Below are 24,674 nucleotides of genomic sequence, written 5' to 3'. Positions count from 1 at the left end.
TATGAATGGAGTCATTTTAGAGTTAAAATAAGCAATCTCCTTTAGCAACAACTTATACATCAAAAATTATCTAAAAAATTACATTAAATAATAAAACTCAGTGTCAGCAAAGATTCAAAGTGTCATGATATACCACTGGTAAGAGTGAAAATTAGTACTGAAAAGTTTCCTTGGAGCGGAACCTAGCATAAATGAAAAAAATTTGTGTAACTGAAAAATGTACAACTCAGCTTATAAATATTTGCAAAAAAATTCATGACAGAGGGATAGATAATTAGATAGATTATATGATAAAGTAAGCATACTAAAATGTTAATTATAGGGTGGTGGGTTAAATGGTGATGGGGATTAGGGAGTTAGGGAGTGCACTTGTCATGATGAGCATAGGGTAATGTATGAAACTGTTGAATTACTATATTGTACACCTGAAACTAATAAAATGCTGTATATTAACTAACTGGAATTAATATAAAACTTTTAAAACATATAAAAAAGATGTTAATTATACAATCCAGTTAGTGGGTATATGGGCATTCACTGTAAAATTCTTTCAAATTTTCCATTAATATAAATTTTTTCATAATAAACTGATGGAACAATTAAATAAAAGTTTTTGGTAAATTTTAGCTACAAGCAATTAGCAAATGGGATTTTTTTAAATAGTAAAATAGAGAAAACAACCTAAAGATACAAATAAGTGTTTTCATGAAACTGAATATTGTACAGCCATTAAAATTGAAGTAAACACTTGACAAATAAAAATTTTATATGTTTTTAAAATATAATCCAATTGAATTTCTGTAAACAAATTATGCACATTTAAATATACCTATGTGTATATGTGTACAGAAAAGAGAGTGGGGGCACCTGGGTGGCTCAATCAGTTAAGCATCCAACTTTGGATCCTCTGCCTCCCTCTCTCTCTGCCCCTCCCCTGCTCACACACTGTCTCTCTCTTCCAAAAATAAAAATATTTTTTTTTTTTAATGTTAAAAAAAAGAAAAAAGAAAAAAGACTGAAACGTACACCAAGGTTTTAATGGTGCATTTTTTTTCTTTTCTGCCTATCAATCTTCTCACATCTTTTTAAAAATAAATGTTACTTTAGTAATTTAAAAAAACTTTAAATGGGGCGCCTGGGTGGCGCAGTCGGTTAAGCGTCTGATTTCAGCCAGGTCACGATCTCGCAGTCTGTGAGTTCGAGCCCCGCGTCGGGCTCTGGGCTGATGGCTCAGAGCCTGGAGCCTGTTTCCGATTCTGTGTCTCCCTCTCTCTCTGCCCCTCCCGCGTTCATGCTCTGTCTCTCTCTGTCCCCAAAAAAAATAAATAAACGTTTAAAAAAAAAAAAAACTTTAAAGTTCTGTTTCAAGTAAAGTAATGACATTATAACAAAGACATGCGAATTCCATTATTTTCCAGGGATACATAGTTAAATTTTGTTATTTTCATCTAGACTATACTATAAACAATTACATATTCAACTAGAAATGGAAGTTCCACAAAGACAGAAATTTTCCTGTTAACTATCCCTGGTGCCCAGTGTCTTCTGCTTAACTCAGCTGATACTGAGTAAATATTCGCTGAATGAATGAAAAGGCTGATACATATATGTAAAGAAGCCTCTTTGAAAAATGGATGAATATAGGAAACCATGATTATGGTCTCATATCCAATTAATCCAGGAATTCTAAATTGAGTCCACAGGTAGACTTCAGGGATTCCAGGAAAGCAGATGAGAAAAAAAAGAGTACATTTTTATTTTCATACTATCCTCTAAATGAACTCTAGCCTTTACTTATTAATGTAAACAAAAAAATCACAATAGTTTAGCAGTACATGTGATTTTGTAAACAATGGAAATCAAAGACAATTTCTTATAATATCACTGCTGTTGCAGCTATCATGAAATTCCATTTCTGTTCATCAGTATTCATTACATTCACAACCAGATCTTATAATGCATAAAAGAGGCACATATATTTCTAGAACAAATGTATAATGGCACATTACTTACACCTAAGAAAGCTAATCCAAAGCCAACAGCAGGGAAGATGGAAAATCAACTTGATAATCACTACAAAACTCCTCATAGGCTCACATATGTCTGGCATTGAGGGCAAGGATGGCATTAAAAACACCAGAATTCTTTAAAGTGTACTTAAGAAGTGGTTAACCACTCAGATCACCTACCCATGACTGCACAGCCTGATCTTGCCCACTCTCTCACAATAGCAAAAGACTGGAGTAAGTAAAACACAGGGTTTTTGGACTGAGGTACACCATGCATAGCTCAAAGCAAAATCATACTCCAGAAAATGTGGGGATGACATGAAAGTTTCTAAGGTGAAAATGAAGAAATTCAAATAAAGAATTCTGTAAGATGTTCCAGGATTAAAAGATAGGGACTTCTGGACTGAAAAAGCACATTCACATGTCCAGCACAAATGACAAAAACAAACCAATGACAAGGCAAATCACCATAAAATGTCAGAATTAAAGGGTATAAAAAAAAGATTCTACAGACTTCCAGTGACATATTTCATATAAAAGACTGCTACTAAAAAGGCATCAAACGTCTTAATGACAACACTGAAAGAAAGCAATAGAGCAATGCCATCAAATTCTCAAGGACAAGTATTTCAAACCTAGAATCCTATGCTCAGGATTGAGACTATGAATTAAGTATGAGTATAAAAAGGAGACATCTTCAGACACGCAAGTTCTCAAAAGATTTACCTCCTATATATTCTTTATCAGAAAGCTACTAAAATCTGTGCTCTACAAAACAAGAATACACCAAGAGAAAGAAGATATAACATCTAGGTAACAGGATATCTAATACAACCACAAGGTCAGGAAAACCTTAAGGATAATGGTGAAGGTTAAGATACTTTGATGACCACTAACGCAAGAGCACTTGTATACAAGAAGTCCAATGTGGACCCTACAGACTATGCCAGGCAAATCTGCTACATGAAGATATATATTAACTAAGTATCTACATATAGATATACTAATGCAACTGTGGAAAAGCTTTTGACTCCATTCATGATAAGACTATAAAACTCAGTAAATGGGGTGCCTGGGTGGCTCAGTCAGTTGAGTGTCTGACTTCGGCTCAGGTCTTGATCTCAGTTTGTGAGTTTGAGCCCCACATTGGGCTGACAGTTCGGAGCCTGGAGCCTGCTTTGGATTCTGTGTCTGCCCCTCCCCCACTCGTGCTCTGTGTGTGTCTCTCTCTCTCTGTCTCTCTCTCTCTCTCTCTCAAAAATAAAATAAAAACATTTAAAAAATCATAAAAAGTCAGTAAACTAAATGGGATGAGAAGATTAATTTCAAGAACCACAAAATTCTATAGAGAAAAAAGGCAGGTATGTAATTATAAAATGTAAATACCAAATACTTAATCAAAATTATGGAAGAATTATGTTGGGAGGATGAGTGAATAGGAGACCGGGAAGGATAAGTAAGCTAAATTCTCATCTTCCATAGCAAGGAATCTGCCTAGATGGTCTAAAATGGATAAATCAAGAAAATACAGACAGGCTTAGAAGAGTAATGCTTCCTTCTTCTGGAGAAAGTTCAATTAGTCTAATTCCTTATCTCTCCACTGACTAGTTTGTGTTTAATACACTGGATATGTTCAGCTCATCTCTATCCTTCTTCCCCCTGGAAACAAACTGCCTACAGCAAACAAGCTGCACTTCTGTATTTGCAAGGCCACTCTGCTGGTGTGGCTGAGTTGATGATGAGTGGGTCTGCTGGCCAACCTCCAGAGTTAACAAGCCCATTCTGCTCCATTTTAAGCAATATTCTCCAATCTAGCCTTTCTGAGTAATAAAGTTGACTTGATATTTTTCCTCTGTCCCTATTACCTTCTCTTGTTAATTTGTTCAGATCCTAGGAAGTAAAGAGGCCTCAACACTTAGTGCACCAACCAGGACCACTGAAAAAATACAGAGGAGTCTATACAGAAGGAGTGAATGAGGTCTCTGGTAGGAATGTAGACATTAGTTTGTATGAACAGGTTGGTAGAATCTCATGTCAACACACGTAAGTCACACTGCTGCAGCCTGCAAAAGAGTTTGAAGCTGATCACCTGGTATTTTGACTTATCAAGTGTCTTTTGGTTTTATATAAAAACAAGTGACTTTCCATAGAAGTAGAAGCAACATGGGCTTCAAGAGACATCAGCAGCAGGAGAGCCTCAGAAACTTATCAAAAAAGAGTGCCTCAGGGGATAATTACTGTCATTTAGTCTCACTGCAGAAACTGATGTTCTGTTTTAAACATCATCACTGGACATGATAGGCAAGACTGCATTTCCATCAGTACTTATTTGAACTAATCATCATTTTCCCAGCCGTAAGTGTCCTAAGGTTCCAGACCATCCAATCACCGGAGAGTCAATCATTTTACCCAATATATTTCCCAGTTATGTTAATGTTGTTCAGATCTCTCAATGCTGCAATCATCTTGTCCATTGTCCATAGGAAAACATTGAGAGGGCATCAACCTATATGAATAGCCCTGTCACGATTCCCTAAATTTCATACAATTAGTCCTCTAGTAACTATAGAAGTTGTATATAACTCGTCTAAAAACAGAATTCTGTATTCAGAAAGAGAGTGCTAGAGATATTAAAGCTCTGGCCCTAGCAAAATGGAGAGATCTTGATAAGAACACTGGCTTTCAGATGAGACATGGAAAAGGTGGTACTATGGAGTAAGAACCAAGCCCCAGTATAGGGACTATTCTAGATTATTTAAGTTAAAGACGCTGGACTTTTCACTAATCTACCACATTAAAGCATATGACTGAGTATAAACAAGATCAAAATCATCATCCAGTAATAGTAATGCCTTTAAAAAAAATTAACCTGCAGCTTCTAGTCCAGCAGGTAAGGAATTTAGAAGTCACCACTCCAGGGGCACCTGGGTGGCTTAGTCGGTTGAGCATCCAACTTCATCTCAGGTCACGATCTCATGGTTCCTGAATTTGAGCCCCGCATTGGGCTCTGTGATGACAGCTTGGAGCCTGGAGCCTTCTTCGGATTCTGTGTCTCCCTCTCTCTCTGCCCCTTCCCTGCTCACACTCTGTCTCAATCTCAAAAATAAAGAATTTTTAAAAATTTTTTAAAGAAGTCACCACTCCATACTAACAAGAAAGGAAAAAGCTTAACTGAAAAATCAATAACTCTTCTTACAAAAATGAGGTTACAAGAAAAACCAGTGTCCCCAAAACTGGAGAGACAAAAAGGTGGACACAGAAAAACAACTTGCCAGAGCAGAAACCCACTAGAAGACACCTCTACCGGAACCAATGCTAGGGTAGGAAACACTAAATTATAATCCATCTCCTCCTATCTCAAGTAAATAATCTACCCCCATTATTCTTATCCCAGCAAAAATCAACACCTAAAGGATCTACAAACATCTCAAAATTATCTCCATATTACTTCCCACCTTACCAAAGAACACTGTGAAATGATAACAACTCATCACCAGGTAAGAATACCTATCTGGTTGATGTTGACTAGATGAATATCAATACTTACCTTGGCTGGATACTAGAAAACTGCTGCCTGAAGGCCTTCCTAGGTAATGGAGATTATTAACCTTGTGGAATTTTACCTCCAACCACACCTCTCCATTTTCACTCAACCTGCCCTTTATTTCTACTTAAATCTGGCACCCATGTCAGGTGCAATCCTAACTCTCACTCTTCACTCAAGTAAATGGTCTTAGTAACCTAAGATATAGAACCCAAGTTTATCATTTAAGAGGTTTTGAATTTTGGGGTGCCTGGGTGGCTCAGTCGGTTAAAGCGTCCAACTCTTGGTTTTCCCTCAGGTCATGATCTCACAGTTTGTGAGTTCAAGCCCCACATCAGGCTCCAAGCCAATAGCTCTGAGCCTGCTTAGGATTCTCTCTCCCTCTCTCTCAGTCCTTCACCCACTTGCATGTGTGTATGTGTCTGTCTCTCTCTTTCAAAATAAAGAAAGAAAAATTTTTTAAAAGAGAAGTTCTGAATTTTTATCGACATCGGTTCAATATCTGGCTACCCATGAAAGGTAAAAATCAGATAAATAGTAATAGAAGACCCCTCTCTAACTCAGGAAGAACAATAATATATAAAAGGCACTCAGCAGTCAACCCTGAAGGAAAGTGTTTAATGAAAGGCATGCTGCTGGTCACTCCATCACCTAAAAAGAAGCTACTCCATCCCCCCATTAAGCCATGGTTCATTTTCACATGTGACAGTAATCAGGAGTACAAATGGACTGAAGTAAACAAATATAACAGAAAATAGATTGCCCTTGATTAATTCTCTTCTTCTTTATAATAATTATTCAAGATTATTCACAAATTTGCTCTAAAACATCCGAAGGTATTTTTCAAATTTTTCTATAAAATGTTGGGAGGTGATTTTCCTAGCATCTCAAATTTTAATTAAAATATTGCATACTACCCTTGAGCATTTATAAAAGAGAATTTGTTTTAAGAAGCCATCTGTTATTACCAGGTTATTTTTATAATTAAAAAAAAAACACCTTAGGAAGAATATACTTCAACGGACAATGAATTTAGACAACTGAAACCACAAAACTGGTGTGGGATAAAAACAAGATTAGGTCTTCCAATGTCACATGAAAGTTGCTCAAAATCAGTATTAAGAAAATATTTTTAAAATATGCTGCCTTCACTAGAAAAAGAAAGTTATTCCTTCTACTTTCCATTCCCAATGTGTCACTGCTGTAATTATTATCCACATGCAAATGAGAACAGTGAATAAAACTCAATCCATATCAAAAATGCTATTTCAACACCAAAACACACCAAAAAAACCTTTGTCACAACTAATGTTTCAACTAAGAAAATACTGTGATTAAAACTTTTTCAACTTCATTTTTAAAACATAGAAAGCTATTAAGTGTCCATCAACAGATGAAAAGAAAAAATGTAGTTTATACATACAACGGAAAATTATTCAGCCATGAAAAGGAATGAAACTCTATTATATGCTACAACATACATGAACCTTGAAAACATAAGCCAGACACAAAATATTTACTGTTGCATGATTCCACTTATAGGAGACAGCTAGAATAGGCCTAGAATTCATAGACTCAAAACAGAGCTTACTAGGGCATGAGGGAAAAAGGAGGAATAGAAAGTAAATGTTTAACTGGTATGGAGTTACTCGTTGGAATGATGAAAAAGTTCTAGAAATAGATATTGGTGATAATCACACAATATTCTATTCTTAATGCCACTGATTTATATGCTTCAAAATGATTAAAATGGTAAATGTTATGTATATTTTATCACAATGAAAAAAAGGAACACATTGAAATAGCAAATGTCAACAAAACTTGAGAGAAAAAACTGCCAAGAGGCAGGGATGCTTGTTCCCAAATCTGTTTTTTCTAACTGTAAGTTTGATAACACAATTGCATTAAGAAAAATAAACTGACTTCAATGAGAAGGAAAAAAGAAAGCTGTAGCTATAAAAACTAGGTTGAATGTTTGCATTCAATGAAAGGAAGCCATAAAAAGCTGCTGTCATATTAGTTTTGGGTAAGGCAACCATATGGTCCAACCTAGGATGGTTTGCCTTATGATCTGTTTACTTTAAGATGGTGCCAAAGCAATACACATTCAGCAGAAACTATTCTTCAAATTTTGAACTTTGATCCTTTTCTAGGTTGGCAGTATGTGGTAAGATAACACTCTCATGATGCTGGGCATGAGCGGGGAACTGCAATTCCCAGCCAGCCATGTAATCATGACAGTAAACAACCTGTACACTTAAAATCATTCTGTACCCATACATTCTATTTTTCACTTTCATACAGTATTCAATAAATTACATGAGATATCTGACACTTTATTATAAAATAAATTTTGTGTTACATGATTTTGCCCAAATGTAAGCTAGTGTAAGGGTTCTTAGCAAGTTTAAGGTCAGCTAGGCTGTGATGTCAGGTAAATTATGTCTACTAAATGCATTTTTGACAGGGTATTTTCAATTTACAACAGGTTCATTGAATGCAATCCCATGGTAAGAAGAGCTGTACTGGAAAGATCATATTCTAAATTAAGATGCACTCATATTCCTCTGTTAGTAGTTTTAAGTTCCTGTATCACTTAAATGAAAAAACAACTGTAAATCATGAAGGTGACACCATTGTAATAGTTGAACCAAAGGAAGTCAAAACTCTAGCCATTTCTAACTCAAGGAAAAGGCTTTAACCCTATATCAAAAGACTCATGAATGAATTACATTTATATTGCTTTTTAATTAAAATGTTTATGACACACACTGATTTTTGTGATTCCTTAATTTCATTGATTTTCAGTTAACTGACCAACTTCCATTCTCAGGCCCATCATCAGGCTTATAATGAATTATAATAATGCCTACCTATACCTCACAGAGTTGCTGAGAGGATTAAAATGACACTGCACATAGAAATGTTAATTAGCATACTGCAAGGCATATAAAAGTGCTTAATAAATGTTGTATATCATTATTAATCATTATTAATGGGTAAAGAAGGAAGCTATTAGAAAACTATTCATTAGGATCCATGGGAAAGGAATGTTTTAGAAATGCTATACAGATGAATTTCCTGAAAAAAAAGCCTCTTGACATTTATATAAAAGCTGTACATTTCTAGTTATCACATGATTCAGAGATCAAAAAATTGAAAGAGAATATTAGCTCCATACGTTCCTAGCTATGTGAACCTGGGCAAATAACTTACAAGAGATTCCATTTTTCATCTTGAAATACCACCTCAGTTTTGTTGTGAAGATTAAATTGTGTAACATATATAAAAAGAACCCAATATATATTTACTTCCTTTTGCCAATTGTGATGTTAATGTAGAAAGAATACCTAAAATATCCTTTAACTAAACACAACACATTTTGCCAAAAAAGGTTTTTCAAGATCTCTAGTTTTTCAGTCTTACTATTAAACATCAATCACCATTATGAGGGTAAAATGTGTGCCATGTCATCTGTAAAGTGGAGGGAATGAACTGAGTAGATTTAGTATGAATTCTAGACACCCCTGGATATGAGTCAGTCCTATCATTTACTACTTCAACCTCAGATAAATAACTGACAATCCCTCTATAACTGCTTCCTCATCTCAGAATAGATGTGAATCAAAAGAGAAATTTAATATGAACATGTAGTTAGAATATATAAACAGTGCCTGACACATAGTACATGCTCAATATACACCTGTTCATTCCCTAACTGACTGAACATCATTGGAACATGTAAAGATAGATTAGGGGAGACTGACATTTTCCTTTATCTTACAGAAATTTTGAATCTAAAAACAATTAGATATTTTATTTTTTTCCTTTACTGTGATAAAATGTATAGAACATAAAAATTGCCATTTTAGTCATATTTAGATGTACAATTTAGTGACATTAATTACATTCACAGTGTTATGCAACCATCACCATGCCTCCTTCCAAAACTTTATGACTCCAAACACTCTACCTATTGATTTTTTTTTTAATGTTTATTTTTGAGAGAGAGAGACAGAGCACGAGCAGGGGAAGGGCAGAGACAGAACGGGAGAAACAGAATCTGAAACAGGCTCCAGGCTCTGAGCTGTCAGGACAGAGTCTGACACGGGGCTCGAACTCGGGAACAGTGAGATCATGACCTGATGAGATCATGACCTGAGCCGAAGTCAGATGCTTAACTGACTGAGCCACCCAGGCACCCCAATGCTCTACACATTTAGCAACAAGTCCCCATTCCTGACTTCCCCTAGCCCCTGAAAACTCCTGTTTACATTACATCTCTGTGAATTTTTCTATTCTGGGTATTTTATATAAGTATAATCATACTATATTTGTTCTTTGTATCTAGCCTACTTAACTTTGCATATGTTTTCAAGGTTCATTCATGCACTAAGTAACATGTATCAGCATCTCATGCTATTACATGGCTAAATAATATTCCATAATGCATATATATTTTCTGTTTACTCATTCATCTCTTAATAGACATTGGGTTGTTTCCACACCTTGACTATTATGAATAATGCTACAAAAACTAATAAACAAGTATCTACTTTTGGGCTTATTTACATGAGAATGGGTATAAACTGGTATCTCATTGTGGTTTTGATTTGCAATTCTCTAGCAGCTAATGATGTTAAGCTTCTTTTCATGTGCTTCTTGGCCATTTGTATCTCCTCTTTGGTAAGGTCTATTCAAGCATTTTGCCTGTCAACTGAGTTTTGGGGAGGGCTTCTGTTGATGTTGAGCTGTAATAGTCCTCTATATAGTCTACATATTAAACCCTTTTCAGATACACGATTTACAAATATTTTCTCATATTTTGTGGGTTGCCTGTTCACTCTCTTGATAATGTCCATAGAAACACAAAAGTTTTTAATTTTAATCAAGTCCAGTTTATCTGTTTTTTACATTTGTTGCCTGCCTTTTTGGTGTCGTATTTAAGAAATCATTACCAACTCCAAAGTCCTAAAGATATACACCTATCCCTTCTCCAGAGTGTTATAGTTTTGGCTCTTAAATTCAGGTCTCTGACCCATTTAATTTCTGTATATGGTATAAATAATCAAATTTCTTTCTTTTGTATGTGGACATCCAATTTTACCAGCACTTTTTTTTGGAAAAGTGTTCTTTCCCCCACTGAATGGTCTTGGCATTATGGTAAAAAATCAATTGACTAAAGATGTGAGGGTTTACTGGACTCATAATTCTACTCCATTTTTCTATACATCTGTTCTTCCACTAAGTATCACACTGTTTTGATGACTATACCTTCATAAGAAGTTTTAAAATTGAGAAGTAGGACTCCTCCAACTTTGTTCTTCCTATTCAAAAATGTTGTGGCTGTTCTGGGTCCTTTAAAATTCCTTATGAATTGTATAATGAGTTTTTTTAATTTCTGCAAAACCACCAGTGGAATTTTAATGGGGATTACATTAAATCTGTAGATCATTTTGGGTAGTATTATCCTCTTAAAAATACTGTCTTCCAATTCAGGAGCTCAAGATGTCTTTCCATTTATTAGGTGTTTTTTAGTTTCTTTCTAACCTGTTTTGTAGTTTTCAGTGTGTAAGTCTTGCATGTGCCTCGCTAAATTTGCTCCTTAATATTTTATTTGTGAAGCTATGGTAAACGCAATTATTTTCTTAATTTCTTCCTTGGATTTTTCACTGCTAGTTTGCAGAAATGCAACTAATTTTTGCACACTGATTTTGTATCCTAGAACTTCACTGAATACTTTTATTAGCTCAGTTTTGGGAAGAGTTTTTTTAGGGTCTACTCTATATACAGTCAGAGCTCATTTTATTGTACTTCATCTTATTGTACTTCACAGTTATTTTTTAACAAATTTACAACCCTGTATTGAGCAAGTCTATCAGCACCATTTTTTCAACAGCATTTTCTCATCTTATGTCTCTGTGTCACATTTGGGTAAAATTCACCATATTTCAAACATATTCATTATTATTATACTTGGTATGGTGATCTGTGATCATTGAACTCCAATGTAACCATAGCCATATAAAACAGCAGACTTAATTGATAAATGGTACATGTGTTCTGACTGCTCCACCAACTAGTTGTTTTCCATTTCCCCCACTCTCCTTGTGATTCTTGGTCTCAGGACCATGAGTTCAGCCCCACACTGGGCAAAAATCTTGTTTAAAAAAAAAATTTTTTTTTAAATCTTCCAGAAAGGATTCACCGTTCTAGACATCATTAAGAACATTCCTGATTCATGGGAAAAAGTCAAAATATTTACATTAATGGGAGTTTGGAGGAAGGTGATTCCAACCCTCATGGATGACTCTGAGGGTTCAAGACTTAAGCGGAGGAAGTAACTGCAGATGTGGTAGAAATAGCAAGAGAACTCGAATCAGAAGTGGAGCCTGAAGATGTGACTGAATTGCTGCAATCTGATGATGAAACATTAACAGATGAAGAGTTGCTTCTTATGGATGAAGAAAGTGGTTTCTTAAGAGAACTGCCAGAGCCACCCCAACTTTAAGCAACCACCACTCTGATCGGTCAGCAGCCAACAACACCAAGGCAATCAGCAAAAAGATTATGACTCCTTGAAAGCTCAGATGATGGCTAGCACTTTTTAGCAATAAAGTATTTTTTAATTAAGAAATGTACATTATTGTTTTAGACATAGTGCTATTGCACACTTAATAAATTACAATTAGCATAAGCATAACTTTTATATCCACTGGGAACTCAAATTCATTTGACTTGCTTTATTGTAATTTGCTTTACTGCGGTGGTCTAGAACCGAACCTGCAGTATCTCTGAGGTGTGCCTATATAAAACCATGCAAACTGAGATAGTTTTACTTCTTCTTTTCCAATTTTGAAGGCTTTTATTTCTTTTTCTTGCCTAATTACTCTGGCTGGAATTTCCAGTACAATGTTGAAGAGAAAAAGCAAAAGTGGGCATCGTGGTTTCATTCCTGAACTTAAGGGAAAATTTTTCAGTCATTCACCATTGAGTATGATATTAACAATAGTTTTGATATATATGGCCTTTATTACGTTGAGGAAGTGTCCTTCCATTCCTAGTTTATTGCATGATTTTAACATGGAAAGATACTAGAATCACCAAATGCATTTTCTACACCAAGTAAGATGATTATGTGAGTTCTTCCTCCATTCTAGTTATGTGATATAGTACACTGATTGATTTTCATCAGTGGCTTGATTGAGCCACCTTTGCAATCAAGGAATAAATCACACTTGGTCATAATACATAATCCTTTTAATATGTTTCTGGCTTCTGCTTGCTATTTTGTTGACATTTTTTTGCATTTATACTTATCAAGGATCCTGTTCTGTTAATTGTCTTCTCTGGAAGTGTCTTTGGCTTCAAAATCAGGCTAATGCTGGTCTCATAGGAGTTAGGAAGTACTGCTTGCTGCTTCTTAAATATTTTGGAAAAGTTTAAGAAGGGACGATATTAATTCTTTATATGTTTGAGGAAATTCATGAGGGAAGCCATCTGGTTTCTGTCTTTTCTTTTTGGAGAAGATTTTTATTACTGGTTCAATCTCCTTACTTGTTGTAGAAGATTTTCTACTTCTTCAATCAGTTTTTGCCATTTGTGTATTTCTAGGAATTTGCCCATTTCATCTAGGCCACCCAGTTGGTTGGTGTATTGTTGCTCTTAATTTTCTTGTAGAACTGTTATTATTTCTATAAAGTTGGTGGGAATGCTCACGCTTAAATTTCTGATTTAGGGAGTTGAGTCTTCTTTGTTTTCTTACTCAAAGATTTGTCATTTTTGTTAGTATTTTCAGAAAAACTAGTTTTCTGTTTTCTGCTTCATTTATCTCAGATCATTATTTCCTCCCTTCTGCTAACTTCTTTTTCAAGCTCCTTCAGGTGTACATTTAGGTTACTAATTTCAGATTTTTCTTTCTTTGTAATGTAAGCTTTCACAGCCATGAAATTCCCTCTGAGCACTACTTTTGTTGTATCCCGTAACTTTTTGTGTATTGTGTCTTAATTTTCATTCATTTCAAGGTATTTTCCAATTTCCCTTATCATTTCCTCTATAACCCAATGGCTGTACAAAAGTGTGTTGCTTAACTTCCACATATTCATACATTTTCGAATTTTCCTTTTGTAACTGATTTCTAGATTTGTTTCACTGTGATCACAGAAGAAACTTGCATGATTTCAATCTTTACAACTTACTAAGACTTGTTTGTAGTCTAATCTTGAAAATGTTTCATGTGTACTTGAAAAGCATATATATTCTATTGTAGAGTGTATTATATATGTCTGTTAGGTATAATTGGTTTACAGCACTGTTCAGGTCCTCCATTTCTTCGTTGATCTTCGGTCTGGTTGTTGTAGCCATCACTGAAGTACAGTATTAAAGTTTCTAATTATTAATGGAGAATTACCTATCTCTCCCTTCAAACCTTTCCACTTTTGTTTCCTATATTTAGGAGCTCTGTTATTAAGTATATATATGCTTATAAATGTTCTATCTTCCTGAGAAATTGAAACTCATCAATATATAATGAGCTTCAGTGTCTACTATAAACTTGTTTGACTTAAAATTGATTTTTTTCTGATGATAATATAGCTACTCCAACCATCTTTGGTTATTAGCATTTGAACAGAATATCTTTTTTTTTTTTTACTTAAATTCAAGTTAGTTAACATATAGTGTAGTATTGATATCAGTAGAATTTAGGGATTCATCACTTACATGTAACACTGAGTGCTCATCCCAACAAGTGTCCTCCTTAATGCCCATGACCCATTCAGCCTGTACCTCCACCCACCTCTACTCCAGCAACCCTCAGTCTGTCCTCTATAAAGTCTCTTATAATCTGCCTCCCTCTCTGTTTCTATCTTATTTTTCCTTCTTTCCCCTAGCTCATCTGTTTTGTTTCTTAAACTGTACATCTGAGCAAAATCACGTGGTATTTGCCTTTCTCTGACTTATTTCACTTAGCATAATACTCTCTAGTTCCATCGACATTGTTGCAAATGACAAGATTTCATTCGTTTTGAATGAAACGATGGCTGAGTAATATTCCATCATACATGTGTGTCACACATGTATCCATCAGTTGATGGACATTTAGGTTCTTTACATAATTTGGCTATTGTTGACAGTGCTGCTATAAACATGGGTGCATATGCCCCTCTGAACCAGTATTTTTGTATTCTTTGGATAAATACTTAGTAGTGCAATTGTTGGGTCATGGAGTAATTCTAGTTTTAACTTTCTGAGAAACCCCCACCCCATGAGCTTTCCAGAGAATACATACAAATGGCTAACAGACACATGAAAAAATGCTCAACATCACTCATCATCAGGAAAATACAAATAAAAACCAAAATAATATACCGCCTTCCACCTGTCAGAATGGTTCAAATTAACAACACAGGCAACAACAAATGTGAGCAAAGATGCAGCGAAAGGATAACCCTCTCACACTGTTGGTGGGAATGAATGGAGTATCTTTTTTCCATCCTTTACTTTCAACTTCATTCTGTCTCTATCAAAAAATGAGTCTCTTATAGACATGATAGGTACAGTTATCTTCTTATCCATTCTGCCAATCTTTGTCTTTTATAGTATAATCTAACTTTTTTTTAAGTAGACTCCACACCCAATGTGGGGCTTGAACTCATGACTATGAGATCAAGAGTTGCATGCTTAGGGGCACCAGGGTGGCTCAGTTGGTTAAGCAGCTGACTTCGGCTCAGGCCACGATCTCACAGTTCATGAGTTCAACCCCTGCATTGGGCTTGCTGCTTTCAGCACATAGCCTGCTTCAGATCCTCTGTTGCTCTCTGTCCCTTCCCTGCTCGCACTCTCTATCTCTCAAAAATAAATGAACATTTATTTGGGTTGCATGGGTGGCTTAGTCAGTTAGGCATCTGACTCTTGGCTTCAGCTCAGATCTTGATCTCACAGTTCATGAATTTAAGCCCCACATTAGGCTTTGAGCTGGTGGTGTGGAGTCTACTTGGGATTCTCTCTCTTGCTCCCTCTCTCTGTCCCTCCCTTGCTTGCACTGTGTCTGTGTCTCTCAGAATAAATAAACTTAAAAAAAAAAAAGAACGTTAAAAAAAAAAATCGAAGAACTGCTTGCTTAGAGCAGCTGGCTGGCTCAGTCGGAAGAGCATATGACTCTTGATCTTGAGGTTATGAATTCAAGCCCCACATTTGGTGTAGAGATTACTTAACATCTTTAAAAAAAAAAGTCACATGCCCTACTGACTGAGCCTGCCAGGTGCTCCAATTAATCTATTTAACTTAAAGTAACTACTGATAGGGGCGCCTGGATGGCTCCGTGGGTGAAGTGTCTGACTCTTGGTTTCAGATTAGTTCATGATCTCACAGTTTGTGTGTTCAAGCGCATCAGGTTCTGAGCTGGTGGTGGGACTCTTTCTCTCCCCGCTGCTCTCTGTCCCTCCCATGCTCTCTCTCTCTCAAAATAAAATAAACTTTAAAAATTAAAAAAAAAAAAATAAAGTAACTACTGGCAAGGAAGGATTTACTTCTGCCACTTAGAAACAATTTGCTTACTGTAGGTCTTAAATGTTTTTTGTTCCTCAATTCCTCCATTACCACATTTTTTGTATTTAATAGATTTTATGCAGTATACCATTTGATTCTCTTCCCATTACTTTCCTACACATATTCAGTTATTTTCTTAATGGTTACCATGGAGACTACAATTAACATCATAAACTTATAATAGCATAATCTGAACAATACCAACATAGTGTCAACAGTATACATGATGGTGCTATGTCTCTACTCCTTCTACTTACAGTATTATCATAGATTACATTTTTACACATTACGTGCCCATGAACATAGATTTATAATCTTCATTCTATACATTTGCTTTTCTTCAATCACATAGGAAAAAATGAGGAATTACAAACCAAAAGTGAAGTAAAACTATCTTTTATATTTACCTATATAGCTATCATGCTCTTTTTAGCATTTTGTGTAAAGTAGATTTACTAATGATGAATTCCTTTTTTTTTTTTTGAAGATTTTTTTTTTTAAGTAATATCTAATACCCAATTCAGGGCCCAAATCTACAGCCCCAAGATTAAGAGTCACATACTCCACTGACTGAGCCAACCAGGTGCCCCTTCCCTCACTTTTTGTTTACCTGAGAATATCTTAATGTTGACTTCATACTTAAAGAATAGTTTTGTCAAATATCAAATTGTTTGACATTTTCTCTCTCAGAACTTACATCAGCACACTGCTTTCTGGTTCCAAGGTTTTGCATGAAAAATCAATTGTTAATCTTTTTAAAGATCCCTTGTATGCTAAGAGACACTACTCTTGTTGCTGCTTTCAAGATTCTCTATTTGTCTGTGGCTTTTGACAATCATACTATCATGTGTCTCATTGTAGGCTTCTTTGAAATTAATCTGCCTGGAGTTCACTGAGTTTCTTGGATATACAGATTCATGTCTTTCACATCAAATTTGGTACGTTTTAGTAATTATTTCTCCAAATATTCTTTCTCTTTCTCTCTCCCTTCTCCTTTTGGGACAATCATAATGCAAATGTTGTTCTCCTTAGTGATATCCCACAGGCCCTTCAGACTCTATTCACTTTTCCTCATTCTTTTTTTCTTTTTCTTCTCAGACACAGTAATTCACTTTGTTTCATCTCCAGGTTCACTCATTCTTTCCTGCCTACCCTTATCTGATGCTGCATCCCTCTAGAAAATATTTTAGTATCAGTTATTGTATTTTTTAGCTCCAGAATTACAATTTAGTTCCTTTTGATAATTTCTAGATCTTTATTACTATCTCAATTTTTCGATACATCATTTTCTAGAATTCTTTTAGTTTCTAAAACTTTTAGTTGTTTGTCCATACTTTCCACTAGCTCTTTGAGCATGTTTCCAAAAATTGATTTAAAATATTTGCCTATGGGGCACCTGGGTGGCTCAGTTGGTTAAGCTTCTGATTCATGATCTCTCAGGTCATGATCTCTCATGGTTGTGAGATCCATTTGTGAGATCCTTTGCCAGGCTCTGGGCTGAGAATGGAACCTGCTTAAGATTCTCTCTCTCCTTCTGCCCTTTTCCCCCACTCCCGTGCACTCTCTCTCTTTCTAAAAATTAAAAATATATGTATTTAAAAAAGAGCCATGAAAATCTGAAGCAAACATCTAATCATAAATTTATAGGTTCCAAGATATCTTACATTCTAGAGAAGTTGTAGAGGTTAGATAAATTCATGGTACTTGATTGGCATATTAACTCTTGTTCCTTAAAGGACTTTTTATTTTCCCTCTATTTCAATCATAGTTATGATCTTATTCTTACCACAAACACCCTTAACAGTCTGCTCAACTATTCATATTATATCATGTTTAAAAATACAACAGATTTAGCCAACTTTATAAATACACAGACCTCTATAAATGTCTCATTATAAAGTATAATTTGCCAACAGATTTCTATCACAAAAAAAATCATGCCCTGTCAACAAAATTTATAATTTCCCGTTAAAGATTAATTTGTTCTAATACATATAAGAACTTCATTCCACTAGTGGGTGATCGTATATATAGCAGAAATGATCAGGACAGATACTAAAACAAATAACGGTGTTATTGCACAATTTGCCTTTGCAGACAGAACAGTCTCCCTTATACATTTTAGCATTTTTAATACATAAATTAGATTGACACACCCAGTACTGCTTAAGACAGAATCTCCCCAAATTCCTTCTAATACTGAGCTTTCAATTAATTCATATGTAATGTTTAAATTTAGCAATCTTCTTCTAAGTTCATTTCAGATCAGATTTAAATCTAGAACTTTGCCAATATTCTGCTTTTACTGGGAAGTGTCAGGACTACACCCCACTTCTAAATTTAAACTTTAATCCTGACAAGTTCTTGAATGAAATTATTAATTAGCTCTTTCTTTCAAAAATGTTTGTCAAGAAAACCGTAGCTGGAGTGGGAAACGTGCAGGGCCTCTGCCCTCACAGAGCAGGCCCCCTTATTCAAAGTCTTTTGGAGTGGGAAAGTCAAAAGATGGAAGAGATTTTGGAGAATCTAAGCTTTAAACCCCAGTTCCACCACTTGCTAAACATTAGGCAAGTTAATTAATCTTTCTAACCTTTAATTTCTCCCTTTACAAAATGAGTTTAATACGAACTATTTCACAAAGTTATTTCAAGGGTTACATGTTAAAATACAGTAAGTACCTAGTACAAAACTGGGAACATTACTAAATATTCACAATATTCACAAATCTAGAGCCTGGCACATAGAATCCATTCAATACTCATGAATGAATAATCCACTCTGAGACAAAAAAATTTTAAATGGCATTTCCAAAGGAAGTGTGTCAAAGATAAAATATAGTATTTCAATCCAATTATTGTTCCAAATATGGGTAATGAGCAGCTTTTACTTCATTCTACACTCCTTAATTTGGACTTTCATTTATGCTTTAAAATATGTATTTTAAAGCACATAGGCATATCATCTAGTAATGTAAAAGGGGAATTAAAAGTCAATTTTTAAAACCTCATACCAACCCAAAATGCATACTATTGGAACCTAAAGCCAAATTTGGTATAAAATTTAACTAACAAAAAAATAAATAAAATGGCTTGTCCCGGAAGTTCAGGCACTCACTACAAAACACACCAAAGTTATTTATCAATTTTACTGAACCAACCACTCATGGGTACAAAAAACAAGATGGCTTATTTTAGTCTCTGAGCATTATTTTTAACATATAATAATGTGTTAAAGTGTAGCTTCAAGCAAACATTTTGAGTTAATCAGAGTAAAACCATTTTATAGATGCTAATATTTACCTGTTTGAGTCCTTCATCAGTAAGTTTGTCCTGGTTGCCTACATGAACTTTCTGAAGTAAAGGACAATGAGAGGCAACCGCAATAATAGAAGTGTCAGAAAGCTGTTTACACCTGTAGGCTGTATACCTAAGAAGTCCAGGACACTTAAATGCTAGAACACATACGCCTGTATCAGACATACTGCGACAATCAGAAATGTTGATTTCAATTATATTCTGACTTCTTGATGCAATTTTTTCCAATAATTCATCAGTGACCTAGGAGGAAAAAAAAGGAATAAGTTTAAACTTTTGCTAAAAGTAGAAACGTACTTTCTATTCTTTTATTAAGTTTTCCCCCAATAAATAAGTAATAATTAGATTACAGCATGAAAACCACAATCAAAAGAAAACCTTCTTATTGAATATTAAAGCATAACAAGAACTGTGGTATAGTATAAAATGCATACTTAGTCTTTGTTTCTAATTCCTAGAACAGAGCCTCCACAACTCTTGGAATTTCCTGATTGATAGGAGTGTCCTTTGTTATTCATAACAAGCCCCTTTTGACCACACTTGAGTTTATACTAATGAAATGACTTAAACGGGGGCCCCTAGATGATATCTTTACGATGAGGTCTGGTCACCAGAAAAACCATGTGATTAGAAAGTGGTAACTGTCAGCCTCAACCCCTGACTTCCTGGGAGGGTACAGGAGCTAGAGACTAGGTTAGAAAAACTTTTCAACAATGAAAACTGAAGAGCTTCTAGGTTGGCGAACACCTTAAGGAGCCAGGGGGGTGACAGGCCCACAGACTCTATGGAAGCTCCACATCTTCTCCACCCCCGTAATTTGTCCTAGGCATCTTTTCCATTTGGCCAGTCCTGAGTTGTATCCTTTACAATAAACCAGAAAAAGTATTTTCCTGAGTTCTGTAAGTCATTTTAGCAAATTATCAAACCTGAGGAAAGACTAGAGGGAACTGTTGAAGTCACAGCTGGTCAGTGAGAACTACTGGTGACTCCTGGGACTCGTGAGGGGTGTATGAAGAGGGGACAGTCTTATAGGACTAAAGCCCATAATCGGTGAGGTCTGCATTAACCCCAGGAGTTGGTGTCAGAATTGCACTGAATTGTTAGATACCCAGTTGTTATCAGAGAATTTTTTAGAATGAAAAAAACTCGACACATCTCGTGTCAGAAGTGGTATGGAAAAACACCAAGCAAAAATATATGTGTTAATTTTCGTTGAAAGCCTAAGATCTATCCTTATCAGGAAAGTTACTTTAACTTTCAAAGTTAAACTTTGAAGAAGTTTGAATACACAAAATTATACTGAAATTTTAATTGCTTTGTTTTCTATTTTTAACCCAGCAAACAGTGTGTATCAGTCATCACATTATATGAATTGTAACTTATTATACCTAGTATTAGATGGTCCCTACCACAAAATATAAATTTTAATTGTTTTACTACTTTTTTATTTAAAATTTATTTTTATTTTTTTAATATACATTTATTTTTGAAAGAGAGAGAAAGAGACACACAGAGTACAAGTGGGGAAAGGGCAGAGAGAGAGGAAGACAGACTCTGAAACAGGCTCCAGGCTCTGAGCTGTTATCATAGGGACCGATGTGGGACTCGAACTTGGGAATGGCGAGATCATGACCTGAGCTGAAGTCACCACTTAACCAACTGAGACACCCAGGTGCCCCTTTAAAAAAAAAAAAAATTAACGTTTATTTATTTTTGAGACACGAGAGACATAGCATGAGTGAGGGAGGGGCAGAGAGAGAGGTAGACATAGAATCTGAAGAAGGCTCCAGGCTGTGAGTATCAGCACAGAGCCTAACACAGGGCTTGAACTCACAGATGTAGAATCATGACGTGAGCTGATGTAGGACACCAAGCCAAACAGGTGTCCCTTTACTACTTCTATCAGAATACTACCTCATATATATATATATAGAAAATACATCATTTTGTTTATGAACACATCCAAGATTACATACAAATGTCCATAACAAATACCTTTTATCAAAAAAACCCTCAAAGCTAGAGGTGCTTTAAGTGTCCAACTCAGCTCAGATCATAATCTCAGGGTTCATGGGTTCGGGCCCCACATCAGGCTCTGTGTTGACAGCTCAGACTGGAACCTGCTTCAGATTCTGTGTCTCCTTCTCTCTCTGCCCCTCCCCTGCTCGCACTCTGTCTCTCTCAAAAAAATAAATTACAAAATGTTAAACAAAATTTGTTTTAATTTATATAAAAAAAATACCTCAAAGCTAAGTATGAGTAACCTTAGAATTCATGTGGTAAAAAACTCACATGGCCATCTGAATTTTAAACATAATTTTTAAAAAATCAACCTGTACATATTCTATACCCAATCATGGAATAAGTCACAGGGATGAAAGGTACAGCATAGGGAGTATAGTGAATGGTGTGGTAATAGCCTTGTACAGTGAGAGATGGCAGCTACACTTGGGATGAGCACAGCATTACGTATAGAGTTGTCAAATCACTATGTTGTACACCTGTAAAAGTATACTTCAATAAAAAATAAGTAAACATAAATAAAAAAGAAAAAGAGGGTTAATATTATTCAAGTCCCTTGAGTACAAATAATGGTCAGAGAAGATGCACATGACGAAATTTAGAACAGAAGTAAAGAACTGCAGTGCTGAGGAGCACTAAAAGTAAGAGACAAGGCTGAAACTACCTTTATGCTCCCTGGAAAAAGCATAAATACAGACAGTTACCTTCAAAGTTAAAACCTGGACATAGCTCTCCTTTTATCTTTTCTTCTTTTTTCATCTCCAGACATAACTACCAATAGAATGGTAAAGCTATTCTTAGCCTGAGTTTGTAACAAACAGCTCAGATATCCAAGAGTACTAAAGAGCCAATGGATTATTTCACATTACTTCTTTCCACTCTACCAGCCACAATAACTAAATACTCACTATTCTCCCTGGACACAAATTTCATGGACCCAGGTAGGGAAATGACTAATTCTGTAATTATTTCAGCTTCTAACCAATGAGGCAGAAAAACAAAAAGAAAACTTACACATAAATGTCCAGGATTTGCTTATTTTGTTTAAAGTGAACGAGTGATACACACACACACACCCCCCACGTAAACTACTAGTGGTATGCTGCATGTAGTTGGCTTGTACCAACTCACAAGAGCCTGCAATGTGTACCTCTTTCCAAATCAAGGACATCACCGTGTTCAGTGATATTACATCCATAGCCTGAAACAGGCCATGGTGGGAGCATTTGCACCACAAAAACTAGCAAATATTACAAATCACAGCTTTCTATTTGTTTTTGAAAGGAGTTGTTAAACATGTGGCAGCACACCAGTACCTAATAGTATCATGGATTTAGAACAGGTTCAGTACTCCCATAATATCCTATTCTTATTGAATATTTTTATGCATTTCAATGCCAAGTTCTAACAATCAAGCCCAAAAGAAGTTCTAACAATCAAGTCCAAGTCCAAAAGAAAAAAATAAGTCCAACAAATTGTATGCAATAAGCACTATTAACTCTACCTTTTTTCCTAACTTATGCCACCATATGAACACATTGGGCAGCCAGGCAATAGGGAAGATTAGAAAATTAATCAAAAGGAAAATAAAAACAAGATATCTTAGCCCATTTTGCTTCTATTTATTCATCTGTAACAGTAGTGTGAGAATGCTTAAACTATTGAGGCACCTGGGTGGCTCAGTCAGTTAAGTGTCAGACTCTGTTTCAGCTCAGGTCATTATCTCACGGTTCATAGGATTGAGCCCCACATTGAGCTCTGCACTGACAGTGCAGAGCCTGCTTGGGATTCTCTCTCTTCCTCACTCTCTGCCCCTCCCCCGATCTCTCTCTCTCTCTCACACACACACACACTCTCTCACTCTCTCACTCAAAATAAACTAAAATTCTTTAACAAAAAAATTTAAAAAAAATACTTAGGGGCGCCTGGGTGGCTCAGTCGGTTGAGCGTCCAACTTCAGCTCAGGTCACGATCTCACGGTCCGTGAGTTCGAGCCCCGCTTCGGGCTGTGGGCTGATGGCCCAGAGCCTGGAGCATGCTTCCGATTCTGTGTCTCCCTCTCTCTCTGCCCCTCCCCCGTTCATGCTCTCTCTCTGTCTCAAAAATAAATAAACATTAAAAAAATTTTTTAAAAAAAAATACTTATACTATTCACCTATAACAACAGTCTAAAGATACTATAATTAATAGTATAATAATAACACATTAAAAGGGATAATAATAGTATCAACTCAAAACGTTGTTAGAAGATTCAAATGCTTTAGTATGTGTAAAGCCCAGAGAACAGTACATGGCATATCAGCAGTACTATATAAACATATGCCATCATGTTCTACTACTAAACTAAAATTCATGATATAATTCCTACAAAAAGGGGGGAAAGCTTAATAACTTTCTTTAAATGTAATGAAAAAAGGGAGAAGACAAAGAGGACTTAGACAAAAGGATTAAGAAGCAACCCAAAATTACCAATCCACATTAAATATCTTCTTCACCACAAGAACCTAGCTATAACATAAATTCACACAAAAAAATTACTGAAGCATGGAATTATAAGTTACAGTCATTCGAACTATCTTGAAAAACTCCAACATGAAAGAAATGATTTCTGAAGAGAAATAAAGATATTTGTTGAGTAGGCCAAGGTGTTTCTTAGAATTGGATTCCATACCTGCTGACGACTACTAAGATCCAGCTGCTTCCAAAACTGGAAATCTAAACAAAGGTCACGCCAGTACTTGCAAACCAACGAGGCAGAAAGGCAACGCTCATCCAGGGATAAATTGGAAAATATCTGTAAATAAAAAAGGAACCATATAATATGTGCTAAATACTTCAAAAGCACAGGAACAGTTTTTTGTTAATTAGAAAAAATTAACTTTTAAAACAGAAAACCATCTTGAATACAAGTGGCCATTATTAGAAAAGTCATCATTAGGGACAGCCCTAAAGAGGGTATGAGAGTTAAGAATGTGTGTTAACATTACCTTCTATGTAAAAAGAGTGGGTGTGAGAGCAGGGGGATTTCTCTCTAGAGAGAGAAAATGTGTGTTTGCCAGTATTAAAATTTTTACAATTAAGGTATGTATCAATAAATACAATGTGTGGACCATATTGGGATCCTGAACTGAACCAACTATAAGAAGGTTCTTCTGAGACAATCAGATAAAACTGAACACAAGATATTAGAAATCAGAAAATTATTATTCACTTTTTAGGCTTTGATTATATTGTAGT

At 35.5% G+C, this 24,674-nt stretch overlaps 1 protein-coding gene across 1 annotated transcript in view; it reads right to left on the bottom strand.

Moving 5' to 3' along the window:
- Positions 1–24,674, bottom strand: part of FBXL17 (F-box and leucine rich repeat protein 17) — a 504,442-nt gene that overhangs the window by 461,229 nt on the left and 18,539 nt on the right. Inside the window, exons 3-4 of the mRNA XM_040492981.1 lie at positions 24,109–24,231; positions 19,401–19,658 (exon numbers count right to left, since the gene is read on the bottom strand). Coding sequence (XP_040348915.1) covers positions 19,401–19,658; positions 24,109–24,231 — 381 coding nt within the window. The remainder of the gene's footprint in view (positions 1–19,400; positions 19,659–24,108; positions 24,232–24,674) is intronic.

The sequence above is a fragment of the Herpailurus yagouaroundi genome, unplaced genomic scaffold, assembly GCF_014898765.1.
Source record: "Herpailurus yagouaroundi ecotype Mexico unplaced genomic scaffold, PumYag 29, whole genome shotgun sequence".
NCBI classification, from domain to species: Eukaryota; Metazoa; Chordata; class Mammalia; order Carnivora; family Felidae; genus Herpailurus; species Herpailurus yagouaroundi.
This window is presented reverse-complemented; position numbering and strand designations above follow the sequence as displayed.